Raw genomic sequence first — 21,182 nt, 5'->3', positions numbered from 1 at the left:
GTTCTATTATCGTGTCATAGGGAACGGTCGCAATATTTGTGAGAGCGAGGAGGGCTCGGGCGATCTTGAATGTTTCTTCTCCACAGATGCTGAAGAAGGTTGCCCTCTTCGTGGCTGTGTCTCATGACGTCCTTTGCCTCCAGGAGGAACTGGAAGCGGGTGGCGTAGCCTTCCCAGTCTCCTGAGGCTGGGCTGAACGGTATGAAGCGGTTGTCTGTCGCCATTCTGGGTCCTTGGGTCCTGGAGCTGTAGCCTGGATGCGCGATGTGATGCTGTGTTGCCTTGGCAGCTGTGTGCTTTGCGCGGCAGACAGCTCAGCAGGATCCCACCTTCATCGCCAGTGAAATATGTTCAGAGTCCTGTAGTGATTTCATGCTCTTTATTGCAGCTTGTAAAACAGTGATTTAATTGCCCCCCAAACCTCAGGCTTTTATCTACATTATTTACACAACGAGTCCCGTCTGATTGGCTGATTCTGTTTCCCTCCTGGAGCCTAATTGGTCTTTTCCTGCAAGCCAATCAGTTGTTGCATTCTAGGATCCTACTTGCCTATTGTTCTAGGATCCAAGCTTAGTACATAACTTTCTCCTTCCTCCTTGTCCCCAATTCTTAAATAGGCTTTATTTCAAAACGGGGTGGGGGTTAGAGAGGGCTTAGTCTTCCAAACAACCCTTTATCCATTAGTTAGTAGACAAGCTTCCCAGTGCAAGGAGACGAAAGCAGACCTCTGAGCCCAGCCTGGCCCCCCACCAAATTCTGCCCGCATGCCTTGAGGTCCCAAGATGGGCGGAGGAAGGCCTGGAGGGCAGCTGCTGGTTGGGACTTTGATTGGGGCAGAGTGGGGGCACAAGGAGAGGGAGACAGGAAGACCGGCCAGGGGGTGGCACTGGGGGGATTTATTCACATTGGTTTTCTACCCAAAAGCCACCACCCCCGGCTGTGAGGAGGGTGGCGCCTCCTCCATGAATTAGTCTTCCACTCCCAGCCACTCCGCTCAAGCCTTTGCTAAAATCCTGCTCTCCTCCCTCCTCTCCGTCTCAGAGGCTGGGCTTTCTGTCTCATCTCAAGAACCGTCAAAGCGCCCGCAGCTGCCTCTTGCCTTCCACCCAAACTGTCCATATCAATCCTAAGTGTCTCCTGTTCTGATTTCCATTTTTTGTCTTCTTTTCCAGCTTTTCAGACTTCTCCTCCCTTCCTTTCATGGAGATATCTAGTGCTTCTGTTTTCTTTGTAAGTGTCTCTGCTTTAGTGATCAAATTTGTCTCCATTTCACTATTTCTATCAATTTGGGCTAATAGCTTCTCCAAATTTTCCTTCATCTCTTTAGTCAGATTCTGTTTCCTACATTTTTCCTGCTCTCCCTCTTCCTTCCAGCCTGATACCCAACACACATAAGCTGTCTAACATAAAATCCAATTTCTCAAATTAAGATTCGAATTAAACAAATAAACCAAATAATTACTTTTAAGAGATGAACCATAAAAAAGAAAGAAAGTGTCCAAGAGGACAAAGCAATTTAGATGTCCAGGTAAGAGTGGTTGTCTGGCAGGAATCCAATTCTCTTTAAGAGGGGCTCAGAGTAGAAGAAATATTTTCCTTCAAAAAGAAACAAACTTGTACAAACGTGTCCTGATTTTGGCTTTTTCAGCCAGCTCTCAGTCTTTCTAAAAGGTCCATTTTTTTTAAAAAAGAGCTTTAAAAATGAGACCAAACTTTCAAAACTCCTTCCAATCACACACTTGGCACTGACATGATTCCTCCCCTGTATGTATTCTTTGATGAAATGAGATTTCCTTTTTGACTGAAGCTCTTTCCACATTCCTAACACTGATCTGACTCCTCTGCTGTGTGTAATTTTTGATGGGCATTGAGACCTACTTTCCTGGTGAAGCTCTTACCACATTCCAGGCACTGAAAGGGGTTTTCTCCTGTATGAATTCTTTGATGGGAAGTGAAACTTGTTTTCCAGGTGAAGCTCTTTCCACATTCCAAGCACTTAAAGGGTTTCTCCCCTGTATGAATTTTTTGATGGGAAGTGAGTGTGGAGCTGTTAATGAATCTCTTTCCACATTCCAAGCACTGATACGGTTTCTCCCCTGTATGGATTTTTTTATGGAAAGCAAAACTTTGTTTCCAGCTGAAACTCTTTCCACACTCCAAGCACTGATAGGGTTTCTCCCCTGTATGAATTCTTTGATGGGAAGTGAGATCGTAGCTGTGATTGAAACTCTTTCCACATTCCATGCACTGATAGGGTTTCTCCCCTGTATGAATCCTTTGATGGGAAGTGAGCTTGGCCCTCTGACTGAAGCTCTTTCCACATTCTACACACTGATAGGGTTTCTCCCCTGTATGAATTCTACGATGGGAAGTGAGATCGTAGCTGTGACTGAAACTCTTTCCACATTCCATGCACTGATAGGGTTTCTCCCCTGTATGAATCCTTTGATGGGAAGTGAGCTTGGTCCTCTGACTGAAGCTCCTCCCACATTCCACGCACTGATATGGTTTCTCCCCTGTATGAATTCTACGATGGGAAGTCAGACTATAGCTGTGACTGAAGCTCTTTCCACACGCAAAACAGTGATATGGTTTCTCCCCTTTATGAATTCTTTGATGGACAGTGAGACTTTCTTTCCTGGTGAAGCTCTTTCCACATTCCAAGCACTGATAGGGTTTCTCCCCTGTATGAATCCTTTCATGGGAAGTGAGCTTGGCCCTCTTACTGAAGCTCTTTCCACATTCCACGCACTGATAGGGTTTCTCCCCTGTATGAATCCTTTGATGGGAAGTGAGTTCAAAGCTCGTCCTGAAGCTTTTTCCACATTCCACGCACTGAAAGGGTTTCTCCCCTGTATGAATCCTTTGATGGGAAGTGAGATGGGCCCTCAGATTGAAGCTCTTTCCACATTGCACACACTGATTGGGTTTTTCTCCTGTGTGAATTCTTTGATGGGAAGTGAAACTGCTCTTTTGACTGAAGCTCTTTCCACATTCCAAGCACTGATAGGGTTTCTCCCCTGTATGAATTCTTTGATGGACAGTGAGACTTTCTTTCCTGGTGAAGCTCTTTCCACATTCCACACACTTACAGGGTTTATCCCCTGTATGAATCCTTTGACGGGAAGTGAGATGGGCACTCCGATTGAAGCTCTTTCCACATTCCACACACTGATAGGGTTTCTCCCTTGTATGAATTCTACGATGGGAAGTGAGAGTATAGCTGTGACTGAAGCTCTTTCCACACGCAAAGCAGTGATAGGGTTTCTCTTTTGTATGAATTCTTTGATGGGTAGTGAAAATTATTTTCCTGGTGAATCTCTTTCCACATTCCAAGCACTGATACGGTTGCTCCCCTTTATGATTTCTCTGATGGACAGTTAGACTTTCTTTCCAAGTGAAGCTCTTTCCACATTCCAAGCACTGATACGGTTTCTCCCCTTTATGATTTCTTTGATGAACAGTTAGACTTTCTTTCCTGGTGAAGCTCTTTCCACATTCCACACACTGATAGGGTTTCTCCCCTGTATGAATTCTTTGATGGGAAGTGAAACTGCTTTTTTGACTGAAGCTCTTTCCACATTCCATGCACTGATATGGTTTCTCCCCTGTATGAATCCTTTGATGGGAAGTGAGATGGGCCCTCTGACTGAAGCTCTTTCCACATTCCAAGCACTGATATGGTTTCTCCCCTGTATGAATCCTTTGATGGGAAGTGAAATGGGCACTCCGAGTGAAGCTCTTTCCACATTCCAAGCACTGATAGGGTTTCTCCCCTGTATGAATCCTTTGATGGGAAGTGAGCTTAGCCCTCTGATTGAAGCTCTTTCCGCATTCCAAGCACTGAAAGGGTTTCTCCCCTGTATGAATCGTTTGATGGGAAGTGAGCTTAGCCCTCTGATTGAAGCTCTTTCCGCATTCCAAGCACTGAAAGGGTTTCTCCCCTGTATGAATCCTTTGATGTGCAGTGAGATGGGAGCCCTGACTGAAGCTCTTTCCACATTCCACGCAGTGATATGGTTTCTCTCCTGTATGAATTCTACGATGGGAAGTGAGATTGTGACTGTGACTGAAGCTCTTTCCACACTCCAAGCAGTGATAGGGTTTCTCTTTTGTATGAATTCTTTGATGGGCAGCGAAACTCTGTTTCCAGGTGAAGCTCTTTCCACATTCCAAGCACTGATAGGGTTTCGTCTGAAGCGGATTTCTTTGATGGGAAGTGGCATGGGAGCTCTGACTGACGCCCTCTCCACAGTCTGAATCCTGATATGGCTCCTTCACTGTGTGGATTTCATTGTGGTCTCCCTTGTTCTTCATTTCCAATTCATCACCACCTGAAACTAAGAGGCAAACGGATTAGAGTCTCGGGAAGAAGTGCAGTCCCAAATTACGGAACAATGCTAATTAATGCTTGGGACAGAGGAAGATCTGAAGGGAGTTAGATATTGTAACGTTCCTTTTGTTCTGTAAAAATATCTAGTTTCGTATACAAATCAAGTTGAGTATTAGATGTTTTCTCTCTCAGGTTTTTAAAAGTACAGCTTAACCTGGTAACGTCATTTTGTTCAAATTTAAATATGCATCTGTACGATCTTCATAAATAAAATGTGCTTTTATTGAAAAAGGTGGCCAATGCGGAAAAGTTCCCTGTTAAAGTTAAGATATATTCAATATGCTAAGTTGTTGAGTATGCAGTAATAAATCTAAACAAATTTTAAGAGCTGGAGAAATATTTGGGAACATTGACTCTGGACTGACTTGGTCATAGTCAGCTGCCTTGTGTTGGGCGATGTAAGAGCAGGAGAATAAAAATGGCAAACGTGAACTTCTTGTCATGTGACAAAGACACATGAGAGCAGAAGCAGCAAAGCAGGCTGGGAAGTGCTGGGACTGCACAATCATTTGGGCCTACTAAAGTTATTCAGGCCTAACTGCTAACTGTTGACTCACTCCGACATGTGACTTAGCAGCCATTTTCTCTGTGTGTTCTCTGAAAGATTTCAGTCAGAGTCAGTCTGCCTCAGTTGTGAGCAGAGTCAGTATGGAATCTCAGTCAACCTGTTTGGAACCATGTTGTTTATGAAGAAGTTTATTTTAACTCAGTAAAGCTCTTAATTCTTTAAAACTTTGCGTTATTAATTTACGTTTCGTGTCAGGTCATGGGGCCCAGTGTTTTATGGATGGCAAATTGCTAAAGCTGGAGAATCAGGGTGATGTTGGTGAGGACCTCAAAGGGACTGAAGGTCCAGTGGTGAGGCCGTGTACCAAAGAAGCAGACCCGGTGCAGCAAGGAGCAGAAGCCACGTCAGCTCAGCAACCTGCGGTTTATTAATCTTGGCAACAGTGCCCAGATGGAACATCTGAATGGTAAGAACTACCTGACTTGGGCTCTCAAGCTTGAACTGGTTCTAAAACGTGATAGACTTTGGTCCTGTGTGGAAACTGGTTTGAATCCACAACCCTCTGAGCAGGAACGTGAAGATGATAGGGCCCGAGCGCACATTTTGTTGGCTCTAGAAGAATCACAGGTCCTGCACATTGTGATCACCAATAGTCAGCAGGGGTTTCTGAAAAATAAGTTATGTCAGACTAACCTGATCTCGTTTTTTGACAGAATTACAAGCCTGGGAGATGAAGGGATCGCAATGGATGTAGCCTACCTTGATTTCAGCAAGGCATTTGACAAGGTGCCCCATGATATTCTTCTAAAGAAGCTGGTAAAATGCGGTCTTGACTATGCTACCACTCAGTGGATTTGTAACTGGCTGACTGACCGAACCCAAAGGGTGCTCATCAATGGTTCCTCTTCATCCTGGAGAAGAGTGACTAGTGGGGTGCCACAGGGTTCTGTCTTGGGCCCAGTCTTATTCAACATCTTTATCAACGACTTGGATGATGGACTCAAGGGCATCCTGATCAAATTTGCATATGACACCAAACTGGGAGGGGTGGCTAACACCCCAGAGGACAGGATCACACTTCAAAACGACCTTGACAGATTAGAGAACTGGGCCAAAACAAGCAAGATGAATTTTAACAGGGAGAAATGTAAAGTATTGCACTTGGGCAAAAAAAATGAGAGGCACAAATACAAGATGGGGGACACCTGGCTTGAGAGCAGTACATGTGAAAAGGATCTAGGAGTCTTGGTTGACCACAAACTTGACATGAGCCAACAGTGTGACGCGGCAGCTAAAAAAGCCAATGCAATTCTGGGCTGCATCAATAGGAGTATAGCATCTAGATCAAGGGAAGTAATAGTGCCACTGTATTCTGCTCTGGTCAGACCTCACCTGGAGTACTGTGTCCAGTTCTGGGCACCACAGTTCAAGAAGGACACTGACAAACTGGAACGTGTCCAGAGGAGGGCGACCAAAATGGTCAAAGGCCTGGAAACGATGCCTTATGAGGAACGGCTAAGGGAGCTGGGCATGTTTAGCCTGGAGAAGAGGAGGTTAAGGGGTGATATGATAGCCATGTTCAAATATATAAAAGGATGTCACATAGAGGAGGGAGAAAGGTTGTTTTCTGCTGCTCCAGAGAAGCGGACACGGAGCAATGGATCCAAACTACAAGAAAGAAGATTCCACCTAAACATTAGGAAGAACTTCCTGACAGTAAGAGCTGTTCGACAGTGGAATTTGCTGCCAAGGAGTGTGGTGGAGTCTCCTTCTTTGGAGGTCTTTAAGCAGAGGCTTGACAACCATATGTCAGGAGTGCTCTGATGGTGTTTCCTGCTTGGCAGGGGGTTGGACTCGATGGCCCTTGTGGTCTCTTCCAACTCTATAATTCTATGATTCTATGATTCTATGATAGGATGAGAACAGAAGTCATGCAGCAACAGCGCAGCAGCAGCAGGAGGCCCCATTAGCTAAAGTGGTGTTTCAGGTTAAGAACAGTTATAGGTTAAGAACAGACCTCCAGAATGAATTAAGTTCTTAACCTAAAGTACCACTGTACTTACATGTTACATTATTGTGAGAAGTTACAGGGGACGAGGCAGGGGGCCTTCTCAATAGGGGAACCCACCCTGTGGAACGCCCTCCCATCAGATGTCAAGGAAATAACTATGCAACTTTTAGAGGACTTCTGAAGGCACCTCTGTATTGGGAAGTTTTTAATGTTTGATGTTTGATTATGTTTTTCTATTTGTTGGCTGGGGCCACCCAGTCAGATGGGCAGGGTAAAAATAATAATATTATCATTATTGTTACTACAGGGTTCACTGCCTGAGATTCAAAAAGCCTGGCTCTGTTTTGGGATGGAGTTTGTTTGGTTCAGTCGTGGAATCTGTGCCATCTCCAATGTCAAGCGACTCTTTGGTCAACCAGAGAGAGACACAAGCAAGAACAAAAGCAGGAAACGTGACTGAAGCTACTTCAACACCTCAAATCACTATGAATCCTACATTTAAGAAGGCCTGGGCAGTTCAGACAGCCTGATCATGGTTTTAAACGGCAGAACTGGAGGAAGAATATTCACAGGGAAAACAATCAATAGCCATCCCTCCAAGGTTTGCTGTGGGAGTGTTAACATCCCAGGTGCTGTGAGTGGCGCTGTTGAGCCCTATCAAAATATCAGAGGTTCGTCACATAGAGAGATGTATTGAATTACAAAACAGATAGGATGATCCAATAGGGAGCCTTACCGAGAGAGTCCAAGATCCCACGATTCTCCTCCATGACCTCCTGATGCAGAGCTCTCTGGTCAGGATCCAGCAACCCCCACTCCTCGTCTGTGAAATGGACAGCTACATCTTCAAAGCACACTGGACCCTAACAGAACAGGAAAAAGGCTGTCCTCTTAGAGAACATTCACTTGGCTCTGTTGTTTTCTACAGCGGCCAGACCCCTCTCTGCCTTCCTCATCCCTCTCTCCTGCTGCAGCTTCTGCCTCGGAGTCTGGGCTGCTCTCTGCCACAGACTCCCTCTGCTCCCTGAGCCCTCTTCCCTCTCCAGCTTCAGACCCCTCCTCCTCCTCCTCCCAGTCGGCTCCCTCTTCTCTGGCTCCTCCCACCATTCCTCTGCATCCAACTGTGTCCAGCCAGTCTGCATCCAAGCAGTCCTTCCCCACAAGGCTCCTTCCCCCTACCTGATCTGGGTCCACAGCTGCTGCCTCCCCTCCACCACCATGAAAAGATGAAGGAGCAGGTCTTGGTGGCATCATTCCGTCACCTGGGAGAGACCAAGGAAAGTGGAAACCGTGAGCGCCTGCTTCTCTCAGAGGTGAAACACTGCATCTCTACGTACAGATGGGGCTTGTCAAAGTCTCCCCTGCTAGCTTCCGGTTCCGCTCTGCTTTAATGGAGGCAGCGGGAGATCGTTGGCAAAGGAAAAACAAGGATGACTGAGGGTAATTCTCCTTGCAAGTTGCCCCCAGGGACAGGGGGGAACGGGCTTCACTCCCAGTTTGTCTCGGTACCAGGTTCCGGCTCCGGCATGGATTTCGAGAGGCAGGAAGGCGCTGAGTGCAAAAGCCCTTTGCCTGCCGAAAACCCTCCTTCGCCGCCATTAAGAAGCAGAGGTTCTCCTGTCAATTAGAGCTCAATTTGGACTAATGTACAGGCGTTGCTGGAAGAAATGAGATCATAAACTGCGGAATTAAACCAGCTGCAAGGTCTTTAAGGTTTGAATTTGAGAGAAGACTTCATTTGCTGCAAAAGACGGTGGGTGGGGGGAGGGGAGCCTATGGCTTCTTTATACGAAGTTTTCTTCTCTACATTAATGATTTGGCAGTCCGCCATTGGATACTAGTTCAAATTATATATGTACAGGTGAGCACGGATGAAACTGGATTACAGATATGGAATATAACATCAAATGGAACTGTGTGTGTAAAAGGAAAAAGGAAAAAGGGAGGGAAGCTCTATTTTGCAAAATGTTTACGATGGAAAATTAGAGGTGACTCTTCCCCATCCTGTATTATATACAGACTGAACTGATTAATGCTAAAAGGACTTGGAATTTAATTTAATTCGATAAATGCTGTCAGAGCTGCTTCCAGATCCTAGCTCACAGAGGATCACGCTAGCCAGCGATCATTAAATAAAAGTCTTTATTGAGTTACAGTTTCCATTCTCAAGCTGCTGCGTGCAACTCTACGTCTCATGGTTAGATCGGCGAAGCTCCATCTGAGTCTCCGCCCCTTGTACACCAACTTAATATCCTAGCCTTGCTCCACCTTTTCCGCCTGACTGTTCTTCTCTGGGTCCCTCTGCCCCCCGGGGTCTCTTCCTTCCGGGATTCCTCTGACGCTGACGCTGACCCCCCTGACTCTTCTCCCTCCTTTCGGCGGGCTTTAGGACCTGGCTCCCTTTCCGGGCTGCCTACTGCGCCACCTTCCTGTGCATTTGAACTTGGCACGCGCGCCCAACCTTCCACCTTCCGTCTGACCGTTTCTTCGCTCCCCGATGGAGGTGTGGCCACTCCTGACTCGTGCCCTCCCCCCTGTTGTGAGCTGCCAGCGCTTGATCCCTGGCGCCCTTCCTCTTCCCTGCTCTCTGGCGGTGACGCTGGTCCTGATTTCCAACTGCTCCCCTCTGAGTCCCCTCTGGCTCTATCTTCCTGGGGTGTCCCCCTAGGCTCCCCCCTTGCCCTGGCCACTGGTGCTCCTTTCTGTGAATCTTCTGATTCACTGGAAAGACTCGGAGATCTCGGGTCGTCGTCATCACTCATCTTTTCTTCTGCCTCCTCTCCCTCGCTCTCTGTTTCCTCCCTTGCCCTTGCCTCTGCTCCTGAACCCCTGACATCCATCCCCCCCTCGAAGCCCCCTCTTCCCCCCTCCCCTCCTTCCGGTGCGGGATCTGGGTGCTGCCGTGTCAGGGGGACGAATGTCGGATACAGTTCGCTTCCCGTGGCGGGCCGCCATCCGAAGTCTTCCGGTTCTTCCTCCCTGCTCTCGTTGACGACGGTCACCTCCGCTTCCATCTCTGTGCCGCCGTGCTCGAAACCCGGGTCGTCCCCGAAAACGTCCATGTCCGTCTCTCCCTCGTTGCCTTCTGGAGACGTTGCTCGTCCTGGACCCTCCAGCCACCTTCTGCGGAACTGCTCCTCTGGTCGATCATCCCACCAATACGAGGGTTCTGAAGCAGATCCCGAGGGTGACCCCTCTGGGGAACGGGCGTCTCGTGTCGGTTCCTCGTCCGAGTCGAACCCCCGGAACGTGCTGGCTGAAAGCGTGGGCGTGAAAAGCCAGTCGTCGAAAAAGTCTGCTGGCATTGGCCTATGTGGGAAGAGGGCATGAAACTCTTCTTTGAGCAGAGGTTCGTCTAAAGCGTAGCCCGGCACCCAGCTGTTGGCACTGGCCGGGGTGCCCTCCTTGGCGAGAAGGTATTCTACCCCCTCTTCCCCCCATCTGGAGTCCAAAATCTCCGTGACTTCGTTGATGCGCTCCTCCTGTGCCACTCCCCCTTGCCCGGTTCTCTCTCGGAGCGGACCCGGTGCCGTTCCTGGTTCCTGAAACCTGTGAGGTGCCTTGTAGGGAGTGAGCACCGATCTGTGGAACACCGGATGCATTCTGGAACCCTCCGGAAGAGCCAGCCTGAAAGCCACCGGGTTGACCTGTTCGTCGACTTGGTAGGGCCCCAGTTGTTTATGCCCTAGTTTCTTCTTCGCCAACGACCTGGCCGGCACTGCGTGGGCTGCTAACCAGACCCAGTCTCCCACATGGATCTCTTCGCCAACCCTTCTGTGTTTGTCCGCTTGTACCTTGTATGCGTTTAGCCAGCTCCAGGTGCCGCCGCAGCTGATCGTGGACCTCCTGCAACTCCGACGCGAACGCATCTGCTGTCTGCGGCTCCCCCTCCCCCATTCTTTCCAGTCCCGGGAAGGTTCTAGGGTGCCTCCCGTTGTTGGCGAAGAATGGCGTGACCCCCGTGGACACGTGCTTCGTGTTGTTGTAGGCGAACTCGGCGAGAGGCAGGTAATCCACCCACGTCGCAGGCTGTTGATTCGCATAACATCTCAGGTACTGCTGCATGATGGCATTGACCCGCTCCGCTTGCCCGTTGGTCTGCGGGTGTCTAGCCGACGCCAGGTTGATCTTGACGTTCAGGAAGCCCATCAGCCTCTGCCAGAAGTTTGAGATGAACTGTCGCCCTCGGTCGGACAGAATAGACCGCGGCAGACCGTGAACCTTGAACACGTGGTCTATGAACAGTTTGGCGGTTTGTTCCGCCGTGGCCACCTTCGCACACGGAATGAAATGTGCCATCTTGGAGAACAAATCCACCACCACCAGCACAGCCGTCTTGCCCCTCGAGCTGGGCAGATCCGTGACAAAGTCCAGGGCCACTCTCTCCCATGGCTCGAACGGAGTTTGCAGCGGTTCCAGCAGTCCGGCCGGCGGTCTGTGCACTGGTTTGGACCTCTGGCAGGTGTCACACCTCGCCACGTAGTCCGCGACTTCCCCTCTCATTCCGGGCCACCAGAAGTCTCTGGCTACTAATTCCACCGTCTTCTCCTTGCCAAAGTGCCCGGCAGTGGGTGCGTCGTGCAGCTGCTGCAGTACCTTGGCGCGAAGTTCGTCTCCCGGCACGTAGATGGCCCCTTTACGGATGAGCAAACCATCTCGCAGCTGGAACTCGTCGGTCGCTGCCGTGCCCCTGTGCACCTCTGCCATCTTTGCTTGCGCGAAGGAGTCATCCTGCAACGCTCGTCGCACCGCATCCAGGTCAACTGTCGCCGCCGCGCACGCCCACACTGTCGGTGCGAAGATGTGCATGGCGGCCGCTGGCGTTGCCTCCTCCAGATACTGTGGCTTACGGGAGAGAGCATCCGCCATGATGTTGGTGTCCCCCGGGACATACTCTATTCGGAAGTCGAAATTCGCAAAGAACTCAGCCCAACGTATCTGCCTCTGGTTCAGGAACTGTGCCGTGCGCCAGTGCTCTAGATTCTTGTGGTCCGTGCAGACCTGCACCGTGTGCTTGGCGCCGATCAGGAAGTGCCTCCACGCTTTGAACGCTGCATGAATGGCCAGCAACTCCCTGTCCCAGATGGTGTAGTTCTGTTCGGACTTGCTGAGCTTCCTTGAGTAAAACGCTCCCGGCCTCCAAACCCCCTGCGGGTCTTTCTGCAGCAGGACTGCTCCCACGGCTCTGTCCGAAGCGTCTGTCTCCACCCTCATCGGCCTGCTGGGGTTGACATGAAGCAGCTGCTCTTCCGACGCGAAGAGACGCTTGAGTGCCTGAAAGGACTGCTCCGCCTGCTCTGTCCAGATGAACTTCTTTTTCTTGGAGCTGAGCGTGTCCGTGATGGCCGCTGTCTGCATCGCAAAGCCTTTGATAAACTTGCGATAGAAGTTCGCGAAGCCGACAAACCGTTGGACCTCCTTCCGGTTGCGTGGGCTTTTCCAATCCAACACTGCTCGGACCTTGGCGCTGTCCATGGCGAGCCCTTTATCAGACAACTTGTAGCCCAGGAAATCCACCTCGGTCACGTCGAATTGGCACTTCTCCAGCTTGGCGTAAAGCCTATGTTGCTGTAGCCTGCTCAGCACTTCCTTGACGTGTCTGTCATGCTCCTGCTGCGATTCCGAAAAGATCAGGATGTCATCCAAGAAACAGACGCACGTCTTGTAGAGGAGCCCCGCCAACACGTGATGCATGAAAGCTTGAAAAACGTGGGAGCCATTTTGCAATCCAAAAGGCATAACTCTATATTCGTAGGTGCCCAGGGGCGTGAACATGGCTGTCTTCCACTCATCTCCCTCCCGCATGCGAATGAGGTTGTATGCCCCTCGCAGGTCCAACTTGGTGAACACTCTGCCCTTCCGTACCTTTGCGAGGAGGTCGTCGATTCGGGGCATGGGGAAGTCCGATGGCTTGGTCACACTGTTCAAGATGCGAAAGTCCACTACAAGTCTTTTTTGGGGCGTGTCCCGCTTCTTAACAAAGAATACCGGACTGCCCCCCGCTGCCTTGGACTCTCGGATGAAACCGCGCTCCAAATTATGATCTATGAACTCTTTGAGTTCCTGCAGTTCGTCCTCAGACATGGAATACAGCTTCCCTTTGGGTAGCGCCGCCCCCGGCAGCAGGTCAATTTTGCAGTCATATGGTCTGTGGGGGGGTAGCCTGTCTGCCTCTTTCTCGCAGAAAACCTCCAAAAATTCTGCGTACTTGTGGGGAACCGCTTGCAGCGTGCCTAGCTGCAGCTGTGACTCCTCTTCCCCTCCTTCCTGCCTGGGCACGATGCAGTGTTCAGCGCAAAAGGAAGAGCCGAAGGTCAGCTGCCTCTGGTACCAAGCCAGCGTCGGGCTGTGCTTGTCCAGCCAACTCATGCCCAATACAATGGGCGTGTCCGATAGGTGAGTGACATTGAAGCTGATGATTTCCCTGTGATTCCCAAGTCGCATCACCATTGGTGGCGTCTGCTTCACCACTTGCCCCCCTAGCAGCTCCCTGCCATCCACCGTGACAACCTGCAGGGGCAGCGTGGCAGGCAGCAACTGTATAGCGTGCCGGTCGACAAAGTCCTGCCCTATAAAGTCCGCATTGCTTCCGGAGTCAATGGTGATTGGCACGTCCATGGTGATTCCATTGGGCAGCTGGAGCGACGCGGTGAGCTTCACTACCGGTTTGGGCGGGAGGGGGTCCATGGGCTGTAAAATCTCTGGGGACTGCTTCACTGACACGTCTGGCTGGGCCCCAGTGCCTCTTCCTCCAACCAGACTCCTTCGTTTCCCTGCTGTGGTTGTCCTTGCTGCGTTGCTGCAGTTACCATTGCTGAGGCTGCAGTGTGCTTGTGGAGCCTCTGGGGACACTCTTTCGCCATATGCTGTGGATCATCGCAGATGTAACACTTCCTGTTCCCTCTAGGAGGCTTCGCTTTCACTGCTGCCGGTGCTAGGGCTCTGGCTGCTGACTGAGCCCTTGCACCTCCAACCTCCATAGGTTCCGCTCCTCCTCCTGGCGGAGGCGTGGATTGCGCACGCGCTGCTTCTCTGGGAAGGAAGGAGGAGCCCCTGGCTGGTTCGCGCCCTCCACGCCCTTCGTCCCTGCTCCACGGACGTCCTTCCAGCCGCACCCCCACCGCCAGCGCCCTCTGAACGATCTCCTGCGTGGTCCGGGGTCTCTCCCCCCTCGCAATTTCATCTTTAACCGAGCCGTGCAATCCCTCCCAAAACAGGTCTCTTACAGGAGCCGAATCTCTGTCCCATTCCAGGGCACTGACCAAAGCGAAAAAGCGGGCATGGTACTGCCTTACGCTGGCCCTCCCTTGCTTCAGTCCATGTATCTCCTGCCGAGCAAGATCCACGTCAATGCTTGATAAAAAGCACCCATCCATCGCTTTAATAAAGGCATCCGCATTTTGGAGCGCCGGATCCTTATCTCTCCACAAATTGCGCAGCCATGCTTTAGCATCTCCATGCAAATGGGACATGATGAATCCCACCTTCTCTTGCTCATCTCTAAAGTCTTTGTTCAGCAGTTGCAGTGCACACATTACATCTGCTCTAAAGTTGGGGTACTGTTGCAAATTCCCATCGAAGTGAGAGACCAGACCGCCTGTTCGTCTCCCCAACCCAATCCCCTCCGGTTTGGGTGTCAGTTGCCCTTGCTTCGTAAGCACTTCCAACCTGACCTGGAGATCCCTGTAGGCGGCAGCTGCGTCCTCCTCTCTCTTCCTGGATGCAAGAGCCTCGGCATTCAGTCGTGTCACTGCTTCTCTGAGTTCCACTATCTGCTGTTCGGCCGTCATGTTGTCTGCCGTTCGTGAGCTCGCTAGTAGGCACCCGCTTTCTCTCCTCTCCGCGAGGACGTAGATGCCCACAATCTAGGGATGGAGCTTACTGTCAGAGCTGCTTCCAGATCCTAGCTCACAGAGGATCACGCTAGCCAGCGATCATTAAATAAAAGTCTTTATTGAGTTACAGTTTCCATTCTCAAGCTGCTGCGTGCAACTCTACGTCTCATGGTTAGATCGGCGAAGCTCCATCTGAGTCTCCGCCCCTTGTACACCAACTTAATATCCTAGCCTTGCTCCACCTTTTCCGCCTGACTGTTCTTCTCTGGGTCCCTCTGCCCCCCGGGGTCTCTTCCTTCCGGGATTCCTCTGACGCTGACGCTGACCCCCCTGACTCTTCTCCCTCCTTTCGGCGGGCTTTAGGACCTGGCTCCCTTTCCGGGCTGCCTACTGCGCCACCTTCCTGTGCATTTGAACTTGGCACGCGCGCCCAACCTTCCACCTTCCGTCTGACCGTTTCTTCGCTCCCCGATGGAGGTGTGGCCACTCCTGACTCGTGCCCTCCCCCCTGTTGTGAGCTGCCAGCGCTTGATCCCTGGCGCCCTTCCTCTTCCCTGCTCTCTGGCGGTGACGCTGGTCCTGATTTCCAACTGCTCCCCTCTGAGTCCCCTCTGGCTCTATCTTCCTGGGGTGTCCCCCTAGGCTCCCCCCTTGCCCTGGCCACTGGTGCTCCTTTCTGTGAATCTTCTGATTCACTGGAAAGACTCGGAGATCTCGGGTCGTCGTCATCACTCATCTTTTCTTCTGCCTCCTCTCCCTCGCTCTCTGTTTCCTCCCTTGCCCTTGCCTCTGCTCCTGAACCCCTGACAAATGCGCATTTATCTTAGGCCAGAGAGAGGGATGTAAGGAATCTGAAAGTTGTGTAGGAGCTGATAAGGTTCATTACTGAGTCATTTGCAGTTCTGACAGATCCCTCTCTTTCCCAGGTGTAGAAGAAAAATGGCAAAAACTGATTATTTATTGGGACAGTGTGATTTTTGCAGCTGCTATTAAAGTTGCCAAACAACGAAGCACAGGACAGAGCGATGGAGAATTTCTGAAACCACAATGGGATATTAGCTCCATCCAAGGAATAATGGAGAACAGCAACAACCAGGAAAAGATAGACAGAACATTTTACAAGGACAGGAAGAAATATCACGAGCAGAAAGATTGCCACACACGGGAAGAGTAAGGATATCGCTGGAGTGCCTAACTTGTAGTTTTATATATTATTTGATATTTCAATACGAATGGAAGTCATTAATATTGCAGTTGTTGTATAAAGGATTGTTATCTTGACAGGAGTGTAATTGAAATTAATAAGATTTTGGAATGGAGAAATCAAGAAAATCATCAAACCATCGGTTTTAGCATGTGGGGGGCAGCCTATATTATATAATTTGGTATCTTAAAGATTGGTATTAGTAATTGTATTGTAATTTCACATTGTTATAATGAGGCTATTATTGGACTGTAATTGTGAACTAATCAAATTAATATCGGAAAAGTCTCCCCTGCTAAGTACATTTGGACTCATTTGTACCCATTTCATATAATAGTTGTGCAAAAATACATCTCCCCCCCTCTGAGCTCCAGGTGTCCTCCCCCAAAAGATGTAATGAACTCAGAGATTAGTTTCAAAACCAAGAGAATGTGACAAAACGGGGGAGAAAATACTCCTTCCTCCTTACCCAGAGGCCTCACTCTGGCGTCCAGCGGAGTCTTCTCTGCCTCAGAAGAATCAAGACCCATTTCTGCCAAAGGATCCTTCCTCTGAAAGAGCAACAAGGATTCAAAACAGAGAATGGGGAGAAGGGTTAGAGAAGGAATGGCAGAGGCAAGCGCTTTCGGGGGACAGAGGTGAAAGCTGCTTCCTGCTTCTGCTAGACTGGTGTCTGGGGTTGGCTGCCAGGACCATGAAACATTGGTCCTCAAGGATCTTCACTGGCTCCCAGAACGTTTCCCAGCACAATTCAAAGTGTTGGCCTCAAAGGCCCAGTATCCCCAAAGGAGCGTCTCCATGAACTGAGGTCCAGTTCCGAGGGTCTTCTGCTGATTCCCTCACTGTGACAAGTGAAGTTACAGGGAACCAGGCAGAAGACCTTCTCCACAGTGGGACCCACCCTGGGGAATGCCCTCCCATCAGGTGATAAGGAGATAAGAAAATGCATAGCTTTTAGAAGACATCTGATGTCTTCTTATGCTTTTATATGTGCTGGAAGGCACCCAGCCACATGAGTGTCATAAATCATCATCATCATCATCATCATCATCATCATCATCTTTCCAAAAAAGGATGGACCATTAGGAAATGATTTGGGAATACTCTCCCTCCTCTTTGGAGCCCCTTGGGAGTATCCAGAGGAAAGTCTCTCTCACCTGCTGCTCTGCCTGCTTCCTCTCCTCTGCCTGACTCAGGAGGAAACCTTCGGCCAGGGCCACCGCCTGGGAACTGGTCTCCACTCCGCATTCCCTCACCCAGCTCTCCATCTCCAGAGGAAGGACAGCCAGGAACTGCTCCAAGATCACCAGGTCCAACATCTCAGCTTTCGTGTGCCTTTCCGGCTTCAGCCACTGATGGTCAAGGTGGTAGAGTCGGCTGCAAACCTCTCGGGGTCCTTTGGCCTCCTGGAAGCAGAACTGCCTGAGCTGCTGGCTCTGCACCTCTGAGCAAGGGGTGTCCTCCTCACCTGGGTTCTTCTGCACAGAGTTTTCCCAGAATTCCCCACTGCTCCCCGTTTCCATGGCACGGCCTCTTCCTGCTTCAGGGCCAGCTGAGTCTTGCTCATCCATCTGGGCTCTCCGGAAGTCTCCAAGAGATCGGAAGGAGCCCCTTGGTCCTCTGCCAAGTTCTGTGGGTACTAATGTGAGGTGCAGAAAATCATATGAATCAAACACACTATTCTATTGTAAGATGAAGAGGAGAAGAATGTTTCCTGAGGAAGCGTGGCTGAGTCTTGCTAGGAACCAGGGCTGGATTGCACCACAGCTCAGACTCCAAGCTGTCTGGGGGGGAAAGGGGGAGGGAGAAGTCATAACTGTGAGTGACAAGTGAGTGTAATCTGGAGCCAAGGCAACAGTGGGGGTCCCTCCCCAACCCAGCCATCTCTGCTTGGGTGGCTTGGTGAGCAGCAGGGCCCATGTCTAGCTCCAGCCACCGTCCCTTGGGGACTTCCTGCTCTGGATCCGAGGGGACGGTGGCAAGGCCCTCTGGGTGGAACTGCCCTGGAGGACGCCTCAGAAACTGGACTTTCCATCAAATAAAGAATTAGGGAGGGAAAATGGCCGACATACAGAGATTTATGAATAGAGAGAGAAGGGAAGCTTCATGGTGTTTCCCTCTTAATATCCTTCTCCCTCATAATAATGTCCCTCTTAATATCCTTCTCCCTCATAATAATGTCCCTCTTAATATACTTCTCCCTCATGTCCCTCTTAATATCCTTCTCCCTCATAATAATCTCCCTCTTAATATACTTCTCCCTCATAATAATGTCCCTCTTAATATACTTCTCCCTCATGTCCCTCTTAATATCCTTCTCCCTCATAATAATGTCCCTCCTAATATACTTCTCCCTCATAATAATGTCCCTCCGAATGTCCTTCTCCCTCATGTCCCTCTTAATATACTTCTCCCTCATGTCCCTCTTAATATCCTTCTCCCTCATAATAATGCCCCTCTTAATATCCTTCTCCCTCATAATAATGTCCCTCTTAATATACTTCTCCCTCATAATAATGTCCCTCTTAATATACTTCTCCCTCATGTCCCTCTTAATATCCTTCTCCCTCATAATAATGTCCCTCTTAATGTCCTTCTCCCTCATAATAATGTCCCGCCTAATATCCTTCTCCCTCATAATAATGCCCCTCTTAATATCCTTCTCCCTCATAATAATCTCCCTCTTAATATACTTCTCCCTCATAATAATGTCCCTCTTAATATACTTCTCCCTCATGTCCCTCTTAATATCCTTCTCCCTCATAATAATGTCCCTCCTAATATACTTCTCCCTCATAATAATGTCCCTCTTAATATCCTTCTCCCTCATAATAATGTCCCTCTTAATATACTTCTCCCTCATAATGTCCCTCTTAATGTCCTTCTCCCTCATGTCCCTCTTAATATACTTCCCCCTCATAATAATATCCCTCTTAATATCCTTCTCCCTCATAATAATGTCCCTCTTAATATACTTCTCCCTCATGTCCCTCTTAATATACTTCTCCCTCATAATAATGTCCCTCCTAATATACTTCTCCCTCATAATAATGTCCCTCTTAATATCCTTCTCCCTCACAATAATGTCCCTCTTAATATCCTTCTCCCTCACAATCATGTCCCTCTTAATATCCTTCTCCCTCACAATAATGTCCCTCCCAATGTCCTTCTCCCTCCTCACTGTCTTCCAGTCCCACCTCCCTGGCCAGGGCCTGAGGTCCCTCTGGCTCCCTCCCGGACCCCCAGCCTCTCTTCCCTCCCCTTCCCGCCTCCCGGGGCAGGGAGTTCCCCAGGCTTCCCCCGAGAGGAGACCCACCAGAGCCCGGCCGGCGAAGGCGAGGCCGGAAGGGACGTCAGAGGGGAGGAGGAGGAGGAGGAGGAGGAGCGGCCCGCCTTCCTTTCCTGTCCTCTCTAGGAAGCCAGCTCGGCGCCTCTTAACCCTTCTCTCTCCCGGCGGAGGAGCCCGGGGCGTCAAGCGGGCGGAGAGGAGGAGGCAGGGAAGAAGCAGGACCCAGAACCCGGGACTGGGCGCGTGTGCGTGTGAAGGGGGAACCCGTGTCCGGGAGGAGGAGCCCGTCTCTCTGCCTGGGGCTGCGAAGGGGCGTCTGGGCGGGGGAGAGGGGGCCAGATGGGGGACCCGGGGGTGTCTCTTCTCCGGGGGGGGGCGAGTCTCTCTTGGGGGCCCCTGGGGGGCTGCGGGGCAGAGAGCCCTGTCCCAGCAAGAGGGGGGCCTGGGGGGGGGCTGGAGGGGGGAGACATTGCCAGACATGGCTGGGGGGGCCATTCTGTGTTGTCCTTTTCTGCTGCTTTGTGTCTGTATTTCAGCCATAAATATCCCATGTTCTTCTCTGTTAGTGAAGTCGCCTTTGAAGCAACACAGGAGCAGCCAAGGGGGTTTTCCTAGGAAGCCTTTTATTCCCCTCTGGTGACATTCTTAGAAGTTTGTGGGTGCCCAACCCCCGTAAAATACCTCATAAATGTTGGAATTGGATTTAGACTTGGGTTGCCAACACCGGGTGCCAGACCCGTGTGGATTAAACGGTGTGTTTGACGCTCCTCATCCTCTGGAATCAGCGTGTCTTCACAGCTCCTTCAACCAGGCGAGGAAGGACGCCTGGATCCAGAATTGGCCCCCACGGTCACTGAGGGCCTCATGGTTGAAACCGTGTTTAGGGAAGACAATCTTACTCGGCTACGAGGGACGCCAGAGAAGAAGGGTTGCCATGTGTCCTCTTTGCCCAGGACACGTCCTCTTTCTCAGGGGTAAAATTTCTGTCCAGGTGGATTTTTTGGTCAAAATGTCTCTGGCCAGACGTTCTGGAGGAGACATAACTGGGGGTGGAAGACTTGCGTTCCTCTTCTCTTCTCCTGCCCCCCCCCTCAGCAAAACATCTCACAGCTTCTCTAGCCTACATATAGTAGGAGTACTTAAAAGGAGAGTCATCATCGCATCCTCGTTTTTGCTCCTCAAAATCTGCCCACCCTCCCAGAGAAGGGCAACCAAGGAGACGAAGACTCTGTCCTCTTCCTTCTGTGACGGCAGGTTGCTCTTGCTCCTTGTCCGCCTTCCAAAATGAAGAACAGAATCCTAAAGTTGGAAGGGACCCCAAGGTCCATCTAGGCCAGGGGAGGCAACCTCAGGCCTGGGGGCCGGATGCGGCCCAATCGCCTTCTCAATCCGGCCCCCGGATGGTCCGGGAATCAGCGTGTTTTTACATGAGTAGAATGTGTCCTTTTACTTAAATTGCATCTCTGGGTTATTTGTGGGGCATAGGAATTTGTTCATTGCCCCCCAAAAAATATAGTCCGGCCCCCACAAGGTCTGAGGGATGGTGGACCGGCCCCCGGCTGGAAAAGCTTGCTGACCCCGGATCTAGGGCTGTTTTTAAATGTCCCAACGCTGCCTGGCACTGGTCCCTCCAAATGCTCTTGTCTGGCTGGTCTTTCTTCACCCAGTCATGTCAAGGAGCAGCATGGGGGCTAAAAGGAGGAATAAATGGAGGACAATATCCCACTCCCCCCAGAAAAGCTCTTCTTTCTCTTTCTATGGAGGGTCTAGGCCCCTCTTGAAGGACCTTTGCCTTGCTCCAATCACGTTGTATATTTCCATCCCTTGGGACGGGAGCGAAATATTTGACTTGCCTCATTTTGAAAACTGGCATTTTGAAGCTTGGACCGTTAGGCCTGCACACCATCAGCTTTTACAGTGGTACCTTGGGTTAAGAACAGTT

The 21,182-nt window shown here is 50.4% G+C and overlaps 1 protein-coding gene across 1 annotated transcript; it reads right to left on the bottom strand.

Annotated features, from left to right (window-relative positions):
• Nucleotides 1–364: 364 nt before the first annotated feature.
• LOC308484085 (uncharacterized protein) lies at nucleotides 365–19,289 on the bottom strand. Its single transcript, XM_081018622.1, has 6 exons — nucleotides 19,268–19,289; nucleotides 17,109–17,590; nucleotides 16,421–16,502; nucleotides 8,092–8,174; nucleotides 7,649–7,775; nucleotides 365–4,340 (listed from the first exon to the last, which is right to left on the bottom strand). Exons 2-6 carry the CDS (start codon nucleotides 17,520–17,522, stop codon nucleotides 1,822–1,824), a joined length of 3,225 nt encoding a protein of 1,074 aa, XP_080874748.1. The 5' UTR covers nucleotides 17,523–17,590; nucleotides 19,268–19,289; the 3' UTR covers nucleotides 365–1,821.
• Nucleotides 19,290–21,182: the final 1,893 nt, after the last annotated feature.

The sequence above is a fragment of the Podarcis pityusensis genome, assembly GCF_964106645.2.
Source record: "Podarcis pityusensis genome assembly, chromosome: 8".
Classification (NCBI taxonomy): Eukaryota; Metazoa; Chordata; class Lepidosauria; order Squamata; family Lacertidae; genus Podarcis; species Podarcis pityusensis.
Note: the sequence above shows the minus strand (reverse complement) of the source record. Positions and strands in the feature narration are given on the sequence as shown.